The following is a 19,792-nucleotide window of genomic DNA, read 5'->3' on the forward strand; positions in this document are numbered from 1 at the left end:
TAACTTTATTACAATTTTAGTAACTGATTAATACTCTCACAACTCACGATATTAGGCACTAATAAGGGATACATTTTTACAAAAATCTTCAATTAAAAGATTTGTTTAGTTCAGGCCTGGGCAATTATTTTAACTCGGGGGGGGGGCAAATTTAAAGGAACAATGTGTCTGGGGCCGGTATATCTGTTTTTAGGAACACTAATACAAAACCTCACAATAATGTCTGATTGAATGCTAAAGAACTTGTCCGCCCGAATGCAGCTGAGATAGGCTCCAGCTACCCCAAAAAGGGACAAGCGGTAGAAAATGGATGGATGAATGCTAAAGACCACCTTAAAAACGGAATGAAATTAAAATAGTTTTTACTGAATGAGACACCCAGAATGTACACTACCGTTCAAATGTTTGGGGTCACCCAAACAATTTTGTGGAATAGCCTTCATTTCTAAGAAAAAGAATAGACTGTCGAGTTTCAGATGAAAGTTCTCTTTTTCTGGCCATTTTGAGCGTTTAATCGACCCCACAAATGTGATGCTCCAGAAACTCAATCTGCTCAAAGGAAGGTCAGTTCTGTAGCTTCTGTAACGAGCTAAACTGTTTTCAGATGTGTGGACATGATTGCACAAGGGTTTTCTAATCAATTAGCCTTCTGAGCCAATGAGCAAACACATTGTACCATTAGAACACTGGAGTGATAGTTACTGGAAATGGGCCTCTATACACCTATGTAGATATTGCACCAAAACCCAGACATTTGCCGCTAGAATAGTCATTTACCACATTAGCAATGTATAGAGCAGGGGTCGGCAACCCGCGGCTCTAGAGCCGCATGCGGCTCTTTAGCGCCGCCCTAGCGGCTCTCTGGAGGTTTTTCAAAAATGTATGAAAAATGGAAAAAGATGAGCGGAAAAAAATATATTTTTTGTTCTAATATGGTTTCTGTAGGAGGACAAACATGACACAAACCTCCCTAATTGTTATAAAGCACACTGTTTATATTAAACATGCTTCACTGATTCGAGTATTTGGCGAGCGCCGTTTTGTCCTACTAATTTTGGCGGTCCTTGAACTCACCTTAGCTTGTTTCCATGTATAGCTTTCTCCGACTTTCCAGGACGTGTCTTATCCCACTTCTTTTTCTGTCTCATTTTGTCCACCAAACTTTTAACGTTGTGCGTGAATGCACAAAGGTGAGTTTTGTTGATGTTATTGACTTGTGTGGAGTGCTAATTGGACATATTTGGTCACTGAATGACTGCAAGCTAATCGATGCTAACATGCTATTTAGGCTAGCTATATGTACATATTGCCTCATTATGCCTCATTTGTAGCTATATTTGAGCTCATTTAGTTTCTTTTAAGTCCTCTTAATTCAATTGATATCTCATGACACAGTGAGACACACAATCTGTATGTAATATGGCTTTTAATTTTTTGCGGCTCCAGACAGATTTGTTTTTGTATTTTTGGTCCCAATATGGCTCTTTCAACATTTTGGGTTGCCGACCCCTGGTATAGAGTGTATTTCTTTCAAGTTAAGACTAGTTTAAAGTTATCTTCATTGAAAAGTACAGTGCTTTTCCTTCCAAAATAAGGACATTTCAATGTGACCCCAAACTTTGGAACGGTAGTGTACATGTAAATAAAGAATGTGGGATTTACAATATTATCTATGAACGATAAAACACTGAATATTGACAACATATGACATATTTTACAATGAAGCGAAAACGCAACAAAAATGCAACAAACACAGCCAAATATGAACGCGAAGGGTACAAAAAACCCCACCTACAATCTGATATATCTGATGTATCACTAAGCCTTAGAACTTTGTCGTGAAAATCTACTTCCGCGTCTGTCCCTGAAACCCGCATTTCAGGCTGGCCACTCTGGAAACACTCCGTGGAAACGCTCCCCACCCACACTGCTTGGTGCCTGGTCTGAGCTGCTGTCACTTAGATTACCATAGTAACTAATTAGATTACTATAGTAAATAATAAGATGACCATAGTAACTAGTATATCATGTAAAAGCGCATATTTCAACCATTGGAATACTTCCGGTCATTTGAGAACATCACTGCACATCATAATGGCAGCTACACTTTCCATCTTAGAGATCTAAAAAAAAATATTTAGGAATGTCCGGTGGGCCAGATGTGGCCCCCGGGCCTTAATTGGCCCAGGTCTGGTTTAGTTGGTCCTCTGGGTACTCCCACCTCCAAAGACATGCACCTGGGGATAGGTTGATTGGCAACACTAACATTGGCCCGAGTGTGTGAATGTGAGGGTGAATGTTGTCGCTCCAGCACCCCCGTTACCCCGAAAGGGACAAGCGGTAGAAAATGGATGGATGGATGGATAGTTGTCAGTGGACTAATACGTGTATTGCTATTGTTGGTAGTGATGTGCAACTACTGTATTGTAGCTGAATAGTGACACAAAGTTTCTCTCTCATCATGTACTATGAAATATTTGAGTACTTTCATATTATAATGACTTGTATTGTTTTGTTATTATCCATACATCCATCCATTTTCTACCGCTTGTCCCTTTCAGGGTCGCGGGGGGGGGGGGTGCTGGAGCCTATCTCAGCTACATTATGATTATTATAATCAGGATGACGCACATTTAGACTTATTATTTTGTCGAGTGAAACATTGCCGAAGGGAATAAATTGTATGACTAAAAAACTTGCACAAGCTTCCTGTCACTCACACACACACACACACACACACACACACACACGCACACGCACACCCTTGCATAATAGATGGCACACACTCACCTGTTCAAACAGGTAAGGAATGCAGCTCTCCACCAACGTGTACTTAAACTCTTGCTTTTTTTTGTCTCTTTTTTGTCTCTTTTTTTTTTTTAAACCAGCAAAGTTCGTTGACACTTTGCCACACACACCAGATAATGTGAGCTTTTTGTGGGGGGCTGCTAAAACATGGCAAAGCACTGAGAATACCCTAATTATAGTGAATAATGCTGGTCATAATGTTGGTATTGTAGCGTTCCGGAAAAGTTGGTACTGCAGGGAATTCTGGGTATTTGTTTATGTTATGAATTTGTTTATGTTGTGTTGCGGTGCAAATATTCTCCCGAAATGTGTTTGTCATTGTTGTTTGGTGTGGTTTCACAATATGGCACATATTTATGACAGTGGTGGCGCTGTTTGTGCGGCCACCCTCGGTGTGACATGTATGGCTGTTGACTAAGTGTGGCCTTCGTTCATTTGTCTGTGTGTGAGTTTAACCCTTGTGTAAGGTTCATATTGTTGTTACTTTGTGGGTCTGATGGACCCGTTGCATTTTGTGGCTTTTAATGCCTCACAATCAAACACTTTTATGTTAAAATACTGAACAGATGTTTACCTTATCCCAATAAACATCTGTTCAGTATTTTAACATAAAAGTTAATAAGAACAATATGAACGTTGCACCGATTTCTGCATCCCACAGGGATTCTTCTTTTGTGTTTCTGCACCTGCGGTTCCCACACAAGGTTGCAACATTGTTTGTCAACACTGTCTGCTCTCATTTTCTTGCACATTTGACCCTCTGATGTTCTGTGTACCTACACTCTGTCCTCCTCCTGTCTAGGTGTGTGTGTGTGTGTGTGGTACACAGAACACCACTTTCCACACTTCTGTTAGCCCTGGGTCCAGTGGACCCGGACATCTTATATGTGATAGAAATGTGTAGGGGGGGTGTATGGTGTGTGGTCATTAAATATGTATTCTGATACATGTTCTTCACAGAAAATGAGCCAAAGTCAGTGAGTCTCAGTTTGAAAAATTAATTGTATAATTTTTCTTTTAATAAAAAAATGACAACGGGTCCTACAGACCCGAACACCACACAAGGGTTAAACTAGCATAGTCATTAAAAAATGGCTTTGATCATACAGAGCGATAAAGTGATCTTGACATCTTCAAATAAAGACCTTATACAACTCGTCTAATGCTAGGTTTTTTTAAGTGCTAGAAATTGTGGTTCTATCAACACAAACTATTGAAAGTTCTGCATGGGGTTCCCAGTCCAGGCCTGAATATAATACATTTTTGTATCTATATGCACTAGAGATGTCCGATATTGTCCAACTCTTAATTACCGATTCCGATATCAACTGATACGATACATACAGTCGTGGAATTAACACATTATTATGCCTAATTTTGTTTTGATGCCCCGCTGGATGCATTAAACAATGTAACAAGGTTTTCCAAAATTAATCAACTCAAGTTATATATATACACTACCGTTCAATTTTGTGGAATAGCCTTCATTTCGAAGAACAAGAATAGACTGTCGAGTTTCAGATGAAAGTTCTCTTTTTCTGGCCATTTTGAGCGTTTGATTGACCCCACAAATGTGATGCTCCAGAAACTCAATCTGCTCAAAGGAAGGTCAGTTTTGTAGCTTCTGTAACGAGCTAAACTGCTTTCAGATGTGTGAACGTGATTGCACAATGGTTTTCTAATCATCAATTAGCCTTCTGAGCCAATGAGCAAACACATTGTACCATTAGAACACTGGAGTGATAGTTACTGGAAATGGGCCTCTATACACCTATGTAGATATTGCACCAAAAACCAGACATTTGCAGCTAGAATAGTCATTTACCACATTAGCAATGTATAGAGTGTATTTCTTTAAAGTTAAGACTAGTTTAAAGTTATCGTCATTGAAAAGTACAGTGCTTTTCCTTCAAAAATAAGGACATTTCAATGTGACCCCAAACTTTGGAACGGTAGTGTGTGTATATATATATAAGTGTATATATGTATATTGTAGCGTCCCGGAAGAGTTAGTGCTGCAAGGGGTTCCGGGTATTTGTTCTGCTGCGTTTATGTCGTGTTACGGTGCGGATGTTCTCCCGAAATGTGTTTGTCATTCTTGTTTGGTGTGGGTTCACAGTGTGGCGCACATTTGTAACAGTGTTAAAGTTGTTTATACGGTCACCCTCAGTGTGACCTGTATGGCTGTTGACTAAGTATGACTTGCATTCACTTATGTGTGTGAAAAGCCGTAGATATTATGTGATTGGGCCGGCACGCAAAGGCCGTGCCTTTTAAGGTCTATTGGCGCTCTGTACTTCTCCCTACGTCCGTGTACACAGCGGTGTTTTAAAAAGTCATACATTTTACTTTTTGAAACCGATACCGATAATTTCCGATATTACATTTTAAAGCATTTATCGGCCGACATCGGCAGCCCGATATTATCAGACATCTCTAACATGCACTTAAATGCCCCTAAGCACAAGTTTGTGCAGTTTTGTGCTCTATTTGCATTAAATGTTGTTTTTTGTGTAAATAAAAACTAGGCAGGAATCGGCTTTGTTTTATAATTTATAATGCAAAAAAAAAACGTTTGTTTCGCTTTATAGAAAAACTAAATAAAGGCATATTTGTACCGATGGCCAAAATCACATCAAAACAGTGTCCTGCTAATGGAAGATACAAATAGACCGAAAGTGGAGCAGGAAGTTGTGCTATAGGACAAGTGCATTGTAATAGGAATGATGCTAAGTGGTGATCAGTGTGGCTGCTTGTGGTCCATGTGGGATGCGGCCTGGTAAGACTGCAGGTCCTGCCCGATGTACTCTGTCACTGTGGACCAAACAGAGCAGGATGTGGAAATAAAAAAACATTTTTCTTAAAAAAAAAACCCACTTGGCTTCCACTCACCTTCCTCAAAAGTGATGGGGTGCATGGGGGTGGAGCCACCGGACTCCAGAGGACATCCTTGAATCTTGGCATCCCTCTCGTCCCCGTGACCCATGCCCTGCGCACTCCCAGGGGGGTCCCAGCTCTCGTAATTAGAATAGGGTGCCGAAACTATGTCCTGGTATGGGTTCATGTGGGCAGGAGAGGAGGGAGGGTAAATGGAGTACTGCGGGTACGGGGGAGTGGGAAACGGAGGCAGAGGGGACGTGGAGATGGGGCTCCCGGCTGGGAATGGGCTAAGAGAGGTGGAATGGGAGGGTGAGGGGGAGGAGGACAGGTAGGGGGAGTCCAACCAGGGGGAAGGTGACGGAGGTTGAGGACCACGGAGGTAAAGAGGCGGGAGGAGCTCGGTAAAACCCAACTCTAGGTTCTCAAAGCCATCGTGATGCTCGGACATGGGGGGGCCCGACACACCGGGCTCATCCGCCGCCACTTCGGCGCCATACTCCTCCTGGTAGGCCAGGCTTGTGCATGGAGGGGAGGAGTAGGGGGGCAGGTGGAAGCCAAGGCTCGTCTGCTCATCCAACATGGGGTCAGCCCTCACGCGTTGATCGCTGTTCATTCTGGACTGACCTCTGTCTTGGGGCAGGGACAACAGGGGCTCCTCCTCCTCCTTGAACATGACTGCAGGAAGAAAAAAGATATGGATGGGTCCCAAAAATACAGTCACAGGTTACCGCAAAGGGGCAGGAGGACCATGCAGTACATCGCCATGGCGTACTCCCATGTCCAAACGTGTGTATTTTGGGTTACTTTGTACAGCATTTGCAGTGGTTGCCAATATCAAAATAAGTGAAATGTATCCAACTAGCCAGCGATCTGAATAGAGATGTCCGATAATGGCTTTTTTGCCGATATTGTCCAACTCTTAATTACCGATTCCGATATCAACCGATACCGATATATACTGTACAGTCGTGGAATGAACACATTATCATGCCTCATTTTGTTGTGATGCCCCGCTGGATGCGTTAAACAATGTAGCTTTACCATGAATTGATTAACGTGGACCCCGACTTAAACAAGTTGGAAAAACGTATTCGGGTGTTGCCATTTAGTGGTCAATTGTACGGAATATGTACTGTACTGTGCAATCTACTAATACAAGTTTCAATCAATCAATCAATCAAAAACAAGTTTTACCAAAATAAGAGAACAACTTTAACTCAAGTTATGGAAAAAAGTGCCAACATGGCACTGCCATATTTATTATTGAAGTCACAAAGTGCATTATTTTTTTTTAACATGCCTCAAAACAGCAGCTTGGAATTTGGGACATGCTCTCCCTGAGATAATCCTGATACCCACTTTGACTTTCACAAAGTGCATTATTTTCTTTCCTTTTTTTAAAATATGCCTCAAAACAACAGCTACAAAAACAATGAAGGCACACAGCTTCAGTCCAGAGTATACTAGAGCATACTTGTCAAACTTGAGACCTCCGAATTCAGGAAATGGGGGGCGGGGGGGGGGGGGTGTATATTGTAGCGTCCCGGAAGAGTTAGTGCTGCAAGGGTTTCTGGGTATTTGTTCTGTTGTGTTTATGTTGTGTTACGGTGCGGATGTTCTCCCGAAATGTGTTTGTCATTCTTGTTTGGTGTGGGTTCACAGTGTGGCGCATATTTGTAACGGTGTTAAAGTTGTTTATACGGCCACCCTCAGTGTGACCTGTATGGCTGTTGACCAAGTATGCTTTGCATTCACTTATGTGTGTGTAAAAGCCGCATATATTATGTGACTGGGCCGGCACGCTGTTAATATGGAGGAAAAGCGGACGTGACGACAGGTTGTAGAGGACGCTAAAGGCAGCGCCTTTAAGGCACGCCCCCAATAATGTTGTCCGGGTGGAGATCGGGAGAAATTTGGGAGGGGCACTGAAATTCGGGAGTCTCCCGGGAAAATCGGGAGGTTGAAATCGATAATTTCCGATATTACACTTTAAAGCATTTATCGGCTTCTATTAGTGGACCCGGACATCTTATATGTAATATAAATGTGTAGGGGGGTGTATGGTGTGTGGTCATTAAATATGTATTCTGATATATGTTCTTCACAGAAAATGAGCCAAAGTCAGTGAGTCTCGGTTTGAAAAATGAATTAATTGTAGGGATGTCCGATAATGGCTTTTTGCCGATATCCGATATTCCGATATTGTCCAACTCTTTAATTACCTATACCGATATCAACCGATACCGATGTCAACCGATATATGCAGTCGTGGAATTAACACATTATTATGCCTAATTTGGACAACCATGTATGGTGAAGATAAGGTACTTTTTAAATAAATAAATAAAATAACATAAATAAATTAAAAACATTTTCTTGAATAAAAAAGAAAGTAAAACAATATAAAAACAGTTACATAGAAACTAGTAATGAATGAAAATGAGTAAAATTAACTGTTAAAGGTTAGTACTATTAGTGGACCAGCAACACGCACAATCATGTGTGCTTACGGACTGTATCCCTTGCAGACTGTATTGATATATATTGATATATAATGTAGGAACCAGAATATTGATAACAGAAATAAATGGGGGGAGGGAGGTTTTTTGGGTTGGTGCACTAATTGTAAGTGTATCTTGTGTTTTTTATGTTGATTTAATAAAAAAAAAAAACGATACAGATAATGAAAAAAACGATACCGATAATTTCCGATATTACATTTTAACGCATTTATCGGCCGATAATATCGGCAGGCCGATATTATCGGACATCCCTAATTAATTGTATCATTTTTCTTTGAATAAAAAATGAAAACAGGTCCCACAGACCCGAACACCACACAAGGGTTAAACTAGCATAGCCATTAAAAAATGGCTTTGATCATACAGAGCGATAAAGTGATCTTGACATCTTCAAATAAAGACCTTATACAACTCGTCTAACGCTAGGTTTTTTTAAGTGCTAGAAATTGTGGTTCTATTAACACAAACTATTGAAAGTTCTGCATAGGGTTCCCAGCTCAGGCCTGAATATTACATTTTTGTATCTGTATGCACTTAAATGCCCCTAAGCAGCAGTTTGTGCAGTTTGGTGCTCTATTTGCTTTAAATTATGTTTTTTGTGTAAATAAAAACTGGGCAGGAATCGGCTTTGTTTTATAATTTATAATGCAAAAAAAAAACGTTTGTTTCGCTTTATAGAAAAACTAAATTAAAGGCCTACTGAAAGCCACTACTACCGACCACGCAGTCTGATAGTTTATATATCAATGATGAAATCTTAACATTGCAACACATGCCAATTCTGCCGGGTTAACTTATAAAGTGACATTTAAAATTCCCGGGAAATATCCGGCTGAAACATCGCGGTATGATGACGTAAACGCGTGACGAAGTCAGAGTAACGGAAGTTATGGTACCCCGTAGAATCCTATACAAAAAGCTCTGTTTTCATTTCATAATTCCACAGTATTCTGGACATCTTTTGCAATTTGTTTAATGAACAATGAAGGCTGCAAAGAAGACAGTTGTAGGTGGGATCGGTGTATTAGCAGCGGACTACAGCAACACAACCAGGAGGACTTTGTTGGAGCGCTAGCCGCGCTAGCCGCCGACCTCACCTTGACTTCCTACGTCTCCGGGCCGCCAAACGCATCGGGTGAAGTCCTTCGTCCTTCTGCCGATCGCTGGAACGCAGGTGAGCACGGGTGTTGATGAGCAGATGAGGGCTGGCTGGCGTAGGTGGAGAGCTAATGTTTTTAGCATAATTCAGTGAGGTCTCGTTGCTAAGTTGCTAAGTTAGCTTCAATGGCGTCGTTAGCACAGCATTGTTAACCTTCGCCAGCCTGGAAAGCATTAACCGTGTATTTACATGTCCACGGTTTAATAGTATTGTTGATTTTCTATCTATCCTTCCAGTCAGGGGTTTATTTATTTTGTTTCTATATGCAGTTAAAGCACGATGCTATCACGTTAGCTCGTAGCTAAAGCATTTCGCCGATGTATTGTCGTGGAGATAAAAGGCACTGAATGTCCATTTCGCGTTCTCGACTCTCATTTTCAAGAGGATATAGTATCCGAGGTGGTTTAAAATACAAATCCGTGATCCACAATAAAAAAGGAGAGTGTGGAATCCAATGAGCCAGCTTGTACCTAAGTTACGGTCAGAGCGAAAAAAAGATACGTCCTGCACTGCACTCTAGTCCCTCACTCTCACGTTCCTCATCCACAAATCTTTCATCCTCGCTCAAATTAATGGGGTAATCGTCACTTTCTCGGTCCGAATCTCTCTCGCTCCATTGTAAACAATGGGGAATTGTGAGGAATACTAGCTCCTGTGACGTCACGCTACTTCCGGTACAGGCAAGGCTTTTTTTTATCAGCGAGCAAAAGTTGCGAACTTTATCGTCGATTTTCTCTACTAAATCCTTTCAGCAAAAATATGGCAATATCGCGAAATGATCAAGTATGACACATAGAATGGATCTGCTATTCCCGTTTAAATAAAAAAAAAATAATTTCAGTAGGCCTTTAAGGTTTATTTGTACCGATGGCCAAAATCACATCAAAACAGTGTCCTGCTAATGGAAGATACAAATAGACCTAAAGTGGAGTGGATAATTTCCGATATTACATTTTAAAGCAGGCCGATATTATCGGACATCTCCAGATCTGAAGGGTTCATTCACATTTATGTTATGTTGTTAGATGTGTGACGTGCATACTAACTAGGGAGATATTTGAAGCAATGACTGCTGCTCCGTTTCCTCTTCCCGTTGGACACGTAAAGATTGACCGACACTGGGCGACTGACGGACAGGTCGCAGTAGGGAGGGACCCTCACACACAGCAAACACTGCAGGGACAACCAACCGTATTGATACAGAAGGAAGTAAGAACCTTGCAGCAAATGACAAAAAAAAAAGTGTCCAAAAACTACCTCGTTGCTGTTGTCTCGGTCCACGGGGGCCTCCTGCTCCCAATGAAGTTTGCCATCTGATTGGTTGGAAGAACAATCAACATCCAGGCTTGGTTTACCTCGATTTGTACCGTATATGTACTGTAGCGAGTGCATTACAACACAACAATGGAGAGAATCTACAGTGAGCACTCACCAGTGGATCTGTCCATGAAAACAACCCTGGAGATGGGCATGAAGTTAGTTCCGCTCAGCAACAGATCCTCACCACCCTCCACGGAACAGGAAGTGAGGCTGACCGACTCGATGACGGGCAACTCCTGCGCTGACCGCTGGGCTGCGGCGCGGGGAGAAGAGGACAAATCAGTCCGATGCGTCGCCGCCATCTAACCTGAAACGTTCGCCGCTCACAGCATTCGATGGGTAGCGAGGCCACCTGCAGAGCTAGGATGCGACCAGGGGGGGAAACTGGGGGGGCCAAAGGTAGATGCGTGCGGAACACCAAGCGGACGCGCGTGTTCTTCCTCCCGACGTCCGTTTCGCCTTTTCTTAGCTCGATGTCCGAGTTCCTCAGTTTGAGAATCCCGGCGCAGTCGATGCTGTGGCGTCCAACGATAGTATCGTCATTGCAGTCTGCCAAACACAACCTCAGTCTACTCACAGTGCGGCCATGTGGTTCTCCGGATTAAGAGGGATGTCCAGCAGTTTGGTGCCCGCCTGGATGCTCTCGTGACTTGCAGTGCCCACCATTTTCCCGGTCACCCTGAAAAGAGACTGGTGAAGGGCTGACCAAATCCAAAGTGGTTCTGTATAGAAATGTCGATAAATGCTTTAAAATGTAATATCGGAAATTATCGGTATCTGTTTCAAAAAGTTAAAATGTATGACTTTTTAATAGGGATGTCCGATAATGGATTTTTGCCGATATCCGATATTCCGATATTGTCCAACTCTTTAATTACCGATACCGATATCAACCGATATATGCAGTCGTGGAATTAACACATTATTATGCCTAATTTGGACAACCATGTATGGTGAAGATAAGGTACTTTTTAAAAAAATAATAAAATAAGATAACTAAATTAAAAACATTTTCTTGAATAAAAAAGAAAGTAAAACAATATAAAAACAATTACATAGAAACTAGTAATTAATGAAAATGAGTAAAATTAACTGTTAAAGGTTAGTACTATTAGTGGAGCAGCAGCACGCACAATCATGTGTGCTTACGGACTGTATCCCTTGCAGACTGTATTGATATATATTGATATATAATGTAGGAACCAGAATATTGATAACAGAAAGAAATGGGGGGATGGAGTTTTTTTGGGTTGGTGCACTAATTGTAAGTGTATCTTGTGTTTTTTATGTTGATTTAATTAAAAAAAACAAACAAAAAAAAACGATACAGATAATAAAAAAAACGATACCGATAATTTCCGATATTACATTTTAACGCATTTATCGGCCGATAATATCGACTCTTTAAAATTCAAAATTCAACCGAAAAAAAGAAGAGAAAAACTAGCTAATTCGAATATTTTTGAAAAAATTTAAAAAAGAATTTATGGAACATCATTAGTAATTTTTCCTGATTAAGATTAATTTTAGAATTTGGATGACATATTTTAAATAGGTTAAAATCCAATCTGCACTTTGTTAGAATATATAACAAATTGGACCAAGCTATATTTCTAACAAAGACAAATCATTATTTCTTCTAGATTTTCCAGAACAAAATGTTTTAAAAGAAATTCAAAAGACTCTGAAATAAGATTTAAATTTGATTCTACAGATTTTCTAGATTTGCCAGAATTTTTTTTTTGAATTTTAATCAGAAGTTTGAAGAAATATTTCACAAATATTCTTTGTCGAAAAAACAGAAGCTAAAATGAAGAATAAAATTAAAATGTATTTATTATTCTTTACAATAAAAAAAAAAAATTTACTTGAACATTGATTTAAATTGTCAGGAAAGAAGAGGAAGGAATTTAAAAGGTAAAAAAGGTATATGTGTTTAAAAATCCTAAAATCATTTTAAAGGTTGTATTTTTTCTCTAAAATTGTCTTTCTGAAAGTTATAAGAAGCAAAGTAAAAAAAATAATGAATTTATTTAAACAAGTGAAGACCAAGTCTTTAAAATATTTTCTTGGATTTTCAAATTCTATTTGAGTTTTGTCTCTCTTAGAATTAAAAATGTCGGGCAAAGCGAGACCAGCTTGCTAGTAAATAAATACAATTTAAAAAATAGAGTCAGCTCACTGGTAAGTGCTGCTATTTGAGCTATTTTTAGAACAGGCCAGCGGGCTACTCATCTGGTCCTTACGGGCTACCTGGTGCCCGCGGGCACCGCGTTGGTGACCCCTGCATTAAGATGATCAGTGTTTCCACAAAGATAAATATCATTAATTATTAATAATGGTCGTACTTGTATAGCGCTTTTCTACCTTTTTTTTTTTTTTAACATAGAGTTAAAGGTAAATTGAGCAAATTGGCTATTTCTGGCAATTTATTTAAGTGTGTATCAAACTGGTAGCCCTTCGCATTAATCAGTACCCAAAAAGTAGCTCTTGGTTTCAAAAAGGTTGGTGACCCCTGTTCTAAAGCTTAGTGATATCAGATATATCAGATTGTCGGTGTTTTTGTTTTTTTTACCCTTCGCGTTCATATTTCGCTGTGTTTGTTGCATTTTTGTTGCGTTTGGCTTGATTGTAAAATATGTAAATCGAGAGAGGGGGGGGGGGGGGTGACGTTCATATGTTGTCGATATTCCGTGTTTTATCGTTCATAGTTAATATTGTAAATCCCACATTCTTTATGTTCATGTACATTTTGGGTGTCTCCAAAGACATGCACCTGGGGATACGTTGATTGGCAACACTAAAATTGGCCCTAGAGTGTGAATATGAGTGTGAATGTTGTCTGTCTATCTGTGTTGGCCCTGTGATGAGGTGGCGACTTGTCCAGGGTGTACCCCCGCCTTCCGCCCGAATGCAGCTGGGATAGGCTCCAGCACCCCCCGCGACCCCGTAAGGCAGTGGTCCCCAACCTTTTTGTAGCTGCGGACCGGTCAACGCTTGAAAATTTGTTCCACGGACCCGGGGGGTATTATTGTTTTTTTTGTTTTTTTCATAAAGAAATACAATCATGTGTGCTTACGGACTGTATCCCTGCAGACTGTATTGATCTATATTGATATATAATGTATATATTTGTTTTTTATGTTAATTTGTTTTATTTAAATAAAATAATATTTATTTATTTTTTTTATTTATTTTTTTTATTTCTTGTGGGACCGGTGGTTGGGGACCACTGCCGTAAGGGACAAGCGGTAGAAAATGGATGGATGGATGGATGTAGGGCTGCAACAACTAATCGATTAAAATCGATTGTAAAAATAGTTGGCGATTAATTTAGTCATCGATTCGTTGGATCTATGCTATGCGCATAGATTTTATTTTTATTTTTTATAAATCTTTATTTATAAACTGCAACATTTACAAACAGCTGAGAAACAATAATAAAAAAAGTATGGTGCCAGTACGCTGTTTTTTCAATAAAATACTGGAAAGGATAGAAATGTAGTTTGTCTCTTTTATCCGATTATTAATCGATTAATCAAAGTAATAATAGACAGATTAATCGATTAATCAAAGTAACAATCGACAGATTAATCGATTATCAAATTAGTTGTTAGTTGCAGCCCTAGATGGATGATCTCATGTGAACATGTCAAAAATGGCACATTTAATTGAACAATTTAACAACTTGATGTCATGAAAGATGGATTATTTTGACTGGCAAAATGTTTTTCTTTTAATTGCAATGTTGCATTACATAGACCTACATACACTTTACAATAGAAGGTAGCTCATTTATCAGTACGCTGATGTCATAGTGCCACAATCGTTAAGTCTGATACCCTCATATTGTTTTTATTTTAAGCACTTCATAAGGAATGATGATTTTGGTCCAATATGGGTCCTTCAACGTTTTCGGTTGCTGACCCCAGATTTAGGTATATATATATATATATATATATATATATATACATACACTACCGTTCAAAAGTTTGGGGTCACCCAAACAATTTTGTGGAATAGCCTTCATTTCTAAGAACAAGAATAGACTGTGGAGTTTCAGATGAAAGTTCTCTTTTTCTGGCCATTTTGAGCGTTTAATTGACCCCACAAATGTGATGCTCCAGAAACTCAATCTGCTCAAAGGAAGGTCAGTTTTGTAGCTTCTGTAACAAGCTAAAAATGTTTTCAGATGTGTGAACATGATTGCACAAGGGTTTTCTAATCATCAATTAGCCTTCTGAGCCAATGAGCAAACACATTGTACCATTAGAACACTGGAGTGATAGTTGCTGGAAACGGGCCTCTATACACCTATGTAGATATTGCACCAAAAAGCAGACATTTGCAGCTAGAATAGTCATTTACCACATTAGCAATGTATAGAGTGTATTTCTTTCAAGTTAAGACTAGTTTAAAGTTATCTTCATTGAAAAGTACAGTGCTTTTCCTTCAAAAATAAGGACATTTCAATGTGACCCCAAACTTTTGAACGGTAGTGTATATATATATATATATATATATATATATATATATATATATATATATATATATATATATATATATATATATATATATATATATATATATACTGTATATATATATATATATATATACTGTATATATGAGGCAGAATGTGGTTTCTAGGCGCAAGGATTTTGGCACCATACATCATTCCAAGAATTTCCCAAGCACTTCCCAATACCTGTGTATCTGATAGAAAGGGTGTGGCCTGATGGATCGATCATCTGCTGTTCCGACAAAAACCTGCAGGGAAAGCGGTTTCCTCTCGGTGTATCCACTCAGCTGCAAAGAGTAATTAGTGTGCTATGGTTTCGACATGTATTCGATTTGGATTGAACAGGTGCTGTGCCACTATGTCACCTTGATGACAGGATGTCCCGTTGGAATGGCCTTGACAGCTCCCCGGCTGCCCTCAGTCTCGTAGTGTGCCCGGTGGTACGGACGGGGTTGCACCTCAATGCGCAGCTCGTACTGGTCAAACTGGGAGGGGAGGGGCCAGTCGAGTGGCGGCATGGCGTTGGACCTGGACATATTTGGATCAATTGGTGATGCCTGCAGTGTGCGAGTTCACCAAGATCTCAGACCAGTAGGGGGTGGCAAATGACCAGATCTGGAGAGCTGGCAGAAGGCTGAGTGAAACCAGCTATGTGTAATGTGGGACCCCAGGAGAAGGGTGGTGACTAGGGTTGCAAAGGGGTGGAAAGGGTCCGGAAATTTACCACGGGAAGTTAAGCTCGGGAAGTTTGGAAATATTGACCATTTTTTGATTATTCAAAGTTGGACACCGTCCATGGGAATATATGGGAATTAATGCTGAATTACAATAATTATATATTATTGGGCACTTGTCTATATGCTGCTGAATCTTTGTGGCATTTTTGACGTAGCTCTTTGCACAGTATTTGCAAATGTACACAGCCTTTCCGCCTACATTGGTTGGGGTGAAATGTCTCCACACATCAGAAGGTGTACGTGGCATTATTCTGTTTGTGTTTATTTATTCTTGTAAAACACTAATGCAATGCCACACACAGACATAAATAGTCAGCTAAACAATTGGAGTAGTCTTTAAAAATATGTTTACTTATGGACAAATGAATAGAAATAGGCTAGATCAGTGGTTCTTAACCTGGGTTCGATCGAACCCTAGGGGTTCGGTGAGTCGGGCTCAGGGGTTCGGCGGAGGTCAAGACACACCCGACTCATCATGTAAATAAAAACGGCGTATTACGGATACGGCAACAGCAGAAGTCACACTGATTTGCAGGTGTGTAATTTGTTGTGGTTTTGTTCTTTGAACAAGGTGATGTTCAGGCACGGTTAATTTTGTGCACCAGTAAAAAAACATGGTAACACTTTAGTATGGGTAACATATTCACCATTAATTAGTTGCTTATTAACATGCAAATTAGTAACATATTGGCTCTTAACTAGTCATTATTAAGTACTTATTAATGCCTTATTTGGCATATAACCCTAACCCTCTAACCCTGGCCCTAACCCTCTAACCCTAACCCTAACCAAATAACTCTAAATTAAGTCTTTGTTACTTAGAATATGTTCCCCATACTAAAGTGTTACCAAAAACATAAAACTTTGTCTTGAATTTGAAAAAAAAACATTTTCCACTGAAGAAGGGTTCGGTGAATACGCATATGAAACTGGTGTGGTTCGGTACCTCCAACAAGGTTAAGAACCACTGGGCTAGATGAATAAATGAACACTCAATCAGCATGCTAAATCAAGGTACCGTATTTTTCGGACTATAAGTCGCAGTTTTTTTCATAGTTTGGCCGACTTATAGTCAGGAGCGACTTATGTGTGAAATTATTAACACATTACCGTAAAATATCAAATAATATTATTTAGCTCATTCACGTAAGAGACTAGACGTATAAGATTTCATGGGATTTAGCGATTAGGAGTGACAGATTGTTTGGTAAACGTATAGCATGTTCTATATGTTATAGTTATTTGAATGACTCTTACCATAATATGTTACGTTAACATACCAGGCACGTTCTCAGTTGGTTATTTATGCCTCATATAACGTACACTTATTCAGCCTGTTGTTCACTATTCTTTATTTTAAATTGCCTTTCAAATGTCTATTCTTGGTGTTGGCTTTTATCAAATAAATTTCCCCAAAAAATGCGACTTATATATGTTTTTTTTCCTTCTTTATTATGCATTTTCGGCCGGTGCGACTTATACTCCGAAAAATACGGTATAACTTAATGTTGTATGACAACAGAATGGCTAGCAGAACAGAAGGCAGAGGAAACTACACGTTTTGATGTAGTATTTGCTAGTTGAACTTTACAGATCACAAAAAAGGTCAATTCGGATCGCTAACGTTGTTAGCATAAATGAATGGGAATTAACATAGAGAATATTAGCATCACGGCTAACGGAGAAATATTTTCGGTTCATTATGAGACTCTGGTGGTACATAAAACTAGCTAGCTAGAGATATTGGCCCCAAAATAATTTAACAAGTACAGGAACAGCTCGCTAGCTCGAGTGGAAGTCTGCTGGAGTAGTCTACAGTCATACAGTAACAAGCAATTACACATCTATTAAACTTAAAGGCCTACTGAAAGCCACTACTAGCGACCACGCAGTCTGATAGTTTATATATCAATGATGAAATATTAACATTGCAACACATGCCAATACGGCCGGGTTAACTTATAAAGTGACATTTTAAATTTCCCGGGAAAAATCCGGCTGAAAACTTCTCGGTATGATGACGTTTGCGTGTGACGTCACGGGTTGAAGCAGACATTTTGGAATAGCACGGTGGCCAGCTTAAGTCGTCTGTTTTCACCACATAATTCCACAGTATTCTGGACATCTGTGTTGGTGAATCTTTTGCAATTTGTTCAATTAACAATGGAGACTGCAAAGAAGAAAGCTGTAGGTGGGATCGGTGTATTAGCGGCTGGCTGCAGCAACACAACCAGGAGGACTTTGAGATGGATAGCAGACGCGCTACTGTGAGTACCGCTTTGGCTTCCAAACATTTGATCGCTTGCCCGTACGTGCGTGTCGCTATGTGCATGTCACGTACGTAACTTTGGGGAAATATATGTTTCTTGCAGACTCTGATGGCGGCCGGGGTGTCGTCGAAAGCTACAACGCCGTCTGCCGCCGCACCGCTGTCCTCACCTGTCTGGGTTGACTTCCTCCGGGCCGCCGACCGCACCGATCATCGTGGTGAAGTCCTTCGTCGCGCCGTCGATCGCTGGAATGCAGGTGAGCACGGGTGTTGATGAGCAGATGAGGGCTGGCGTAGGTGGAGAACTAATGCTTTTATCATAGCTCTGTCGAGGTCCCGTAGCTAAGTTAGCTTCAATGGCGTCATTAGCAACAGCATTGCTGCTTATCCTTCCAGTCAGGGGCTTATTTCTTCTGTTTCTTTCTGCAGTTAAGCACGATGCTATCACGTTAGCTCCGTAGCTAATGTGCTTCGCCGATGTATTGTCGTGGAGATAAAAGTCACTGTGAATGTCCATTTCGCGTTCTCGACTCTCATTTTCGAGAGGATATTAGTATCCGAGGTGGTTTAAAATACAAATCCGTGATCCACAATAGAAAAAGGATAAAGTGTGGAATCCAATGAGCCCTTTTACCTAAGTTACGGTCGGAGCGAAAAAAGATACATCATGCACTGCACTCTAATCCTTCACTCTCACTTTCCTCATCCACGAATCTTTCATCCTCGCTCAAATTAATGGGGTAATCGTCGCTTTCTCGGTCCGAATCGCTCTCGCTGCTGGTGTAAACAATGTGCAAATGTGAGGAGCTCTTCAACCTGTGACGTCACGCTACTTCCGGTACAGGCAAGGCTTTTTTATCAGCGACCAAAAGTTGCGAACTTTATCGTCGATGTCCTCTACTAAATCCTTTCAGCAAAAATATGGCAATATCGCATAATGATCAAGTATGACACATCGAATGGATCTGCTATCCCCGTTTAAATAAGAACATTTCATTTCAGTAGGCCTTTAAATACCATGGATCAAAAATATTTACCCCAGTAATATCAACAAAACTTACCTGACTGGATGAAGTCCTTGGGCTCAAATACTAGTGTGGCCTCAATAGCCCTGCTGTAGTGTGTAGCATGCTGGGAATTATCTGTGCATGTGATGGAAGAATGCACTGCACATGTGACTGAGGAATGCACAGTGCAGGGTTGAAATTCTACGGAATGTGCATTAAAACAGGTGGTTTTAGCTAATAATCATGCTGCAAGATCTAGCATGTTGCATTCAATGTTTATTCCCGTTAATTCCCATGGAACGTTTCCAACTTTGAATATTCCCGGAATTTTGCAACCCTAGTTGTGACTTACCTGAATAGAGGACTGTGAGCGCTGGCCCGTGTTCGACCCCAAGCCAAAGCGGGGGGCACCGAAAGGTAGTCCATACCCATCGTAGGGGGCTCTCTCCTGGTCTGCAGGGTTTCTGGAAGCGGACAGGAGGGGCTGGGACCTGGGGTTTGCTCCCGATCCACCTCCCTTGGAGACAACTAAGTGGGCAAGAAGTTGGAGTGAGATGACTGTTACAGGCAG

At 40.4% G+C, this 19,792-nt stretch overlaps 1 protein-coding gene across 1 annotated transcript in view; it reads right to left on the reverse strand.

Annotated features, from left to right (window-relative positions):
• Positions 1–3,800: 3,800 nt before the first annotated feature.
• nfatc4 (nuclear factor of activated T cells 4) overlaps positions 3,801–19,792 on the reverse strand; it is a 31,859-nt gene continuing 15,867 nt past the window's right edge. Inside the window, exons 4-13 of the mRNA XM_062023190.1 lie at positions 19,574–19,749; positions 15,574–15,736; positions 15,395–15,495; positions 11,267–11,368; positions 11,017–11,204; positions 10,802–10,942; positions 10,627–10,682; positions 10,416–10,542; positions 5,701–6,363; positions 3,801–5,622 (exon numbers count right to left, since the gene is read on the reverse strand). Of these exons, the coding sequence (XP_061879174.1) occupies positions 5,549–5,622; positions 5,701–6,363; positions 10,416–10,542; positions 10,627–10,682; positions 10,802–10,942; positions 11,017–11,204; positions 11,267–11,368; positions 15,395–15,495; positions 15,574–15,736; positions 19,574–19,749 (1,791 nt within the window). The 3' untranslated portion in view covers positions 3,801–5,548. The remainder of the gene's footprint in view (positions 5,623–5,700; positions 6,364–10,415; positions 10,543–10,626; positions 10,683–10,801; positions 10,943–11,016; positions 11,205–11,266; positions 11,369–15,394; positions 15,496–15,573; positions 15,737–19,573; positions 19,750–19,792) is intronic.

The sequence above is a fragment of the Entelurus aequoreus genome, linkage group LG16 (genome assembly GCF_033978785.1).
Source record: "Entelurus aequoreus isolate RoL-2023_Sb linkage group LG16, RoL_Eaeq_v1.1, whole genome shotgun sequence".
In the NCBI taxonomy this organism is placed as follows: Eukaryota; Metazoa; Chordata; class Actinopteri; order Syngnathiformes; family Syngnathidae; genus Entelurus; species Entelurus aequoreus.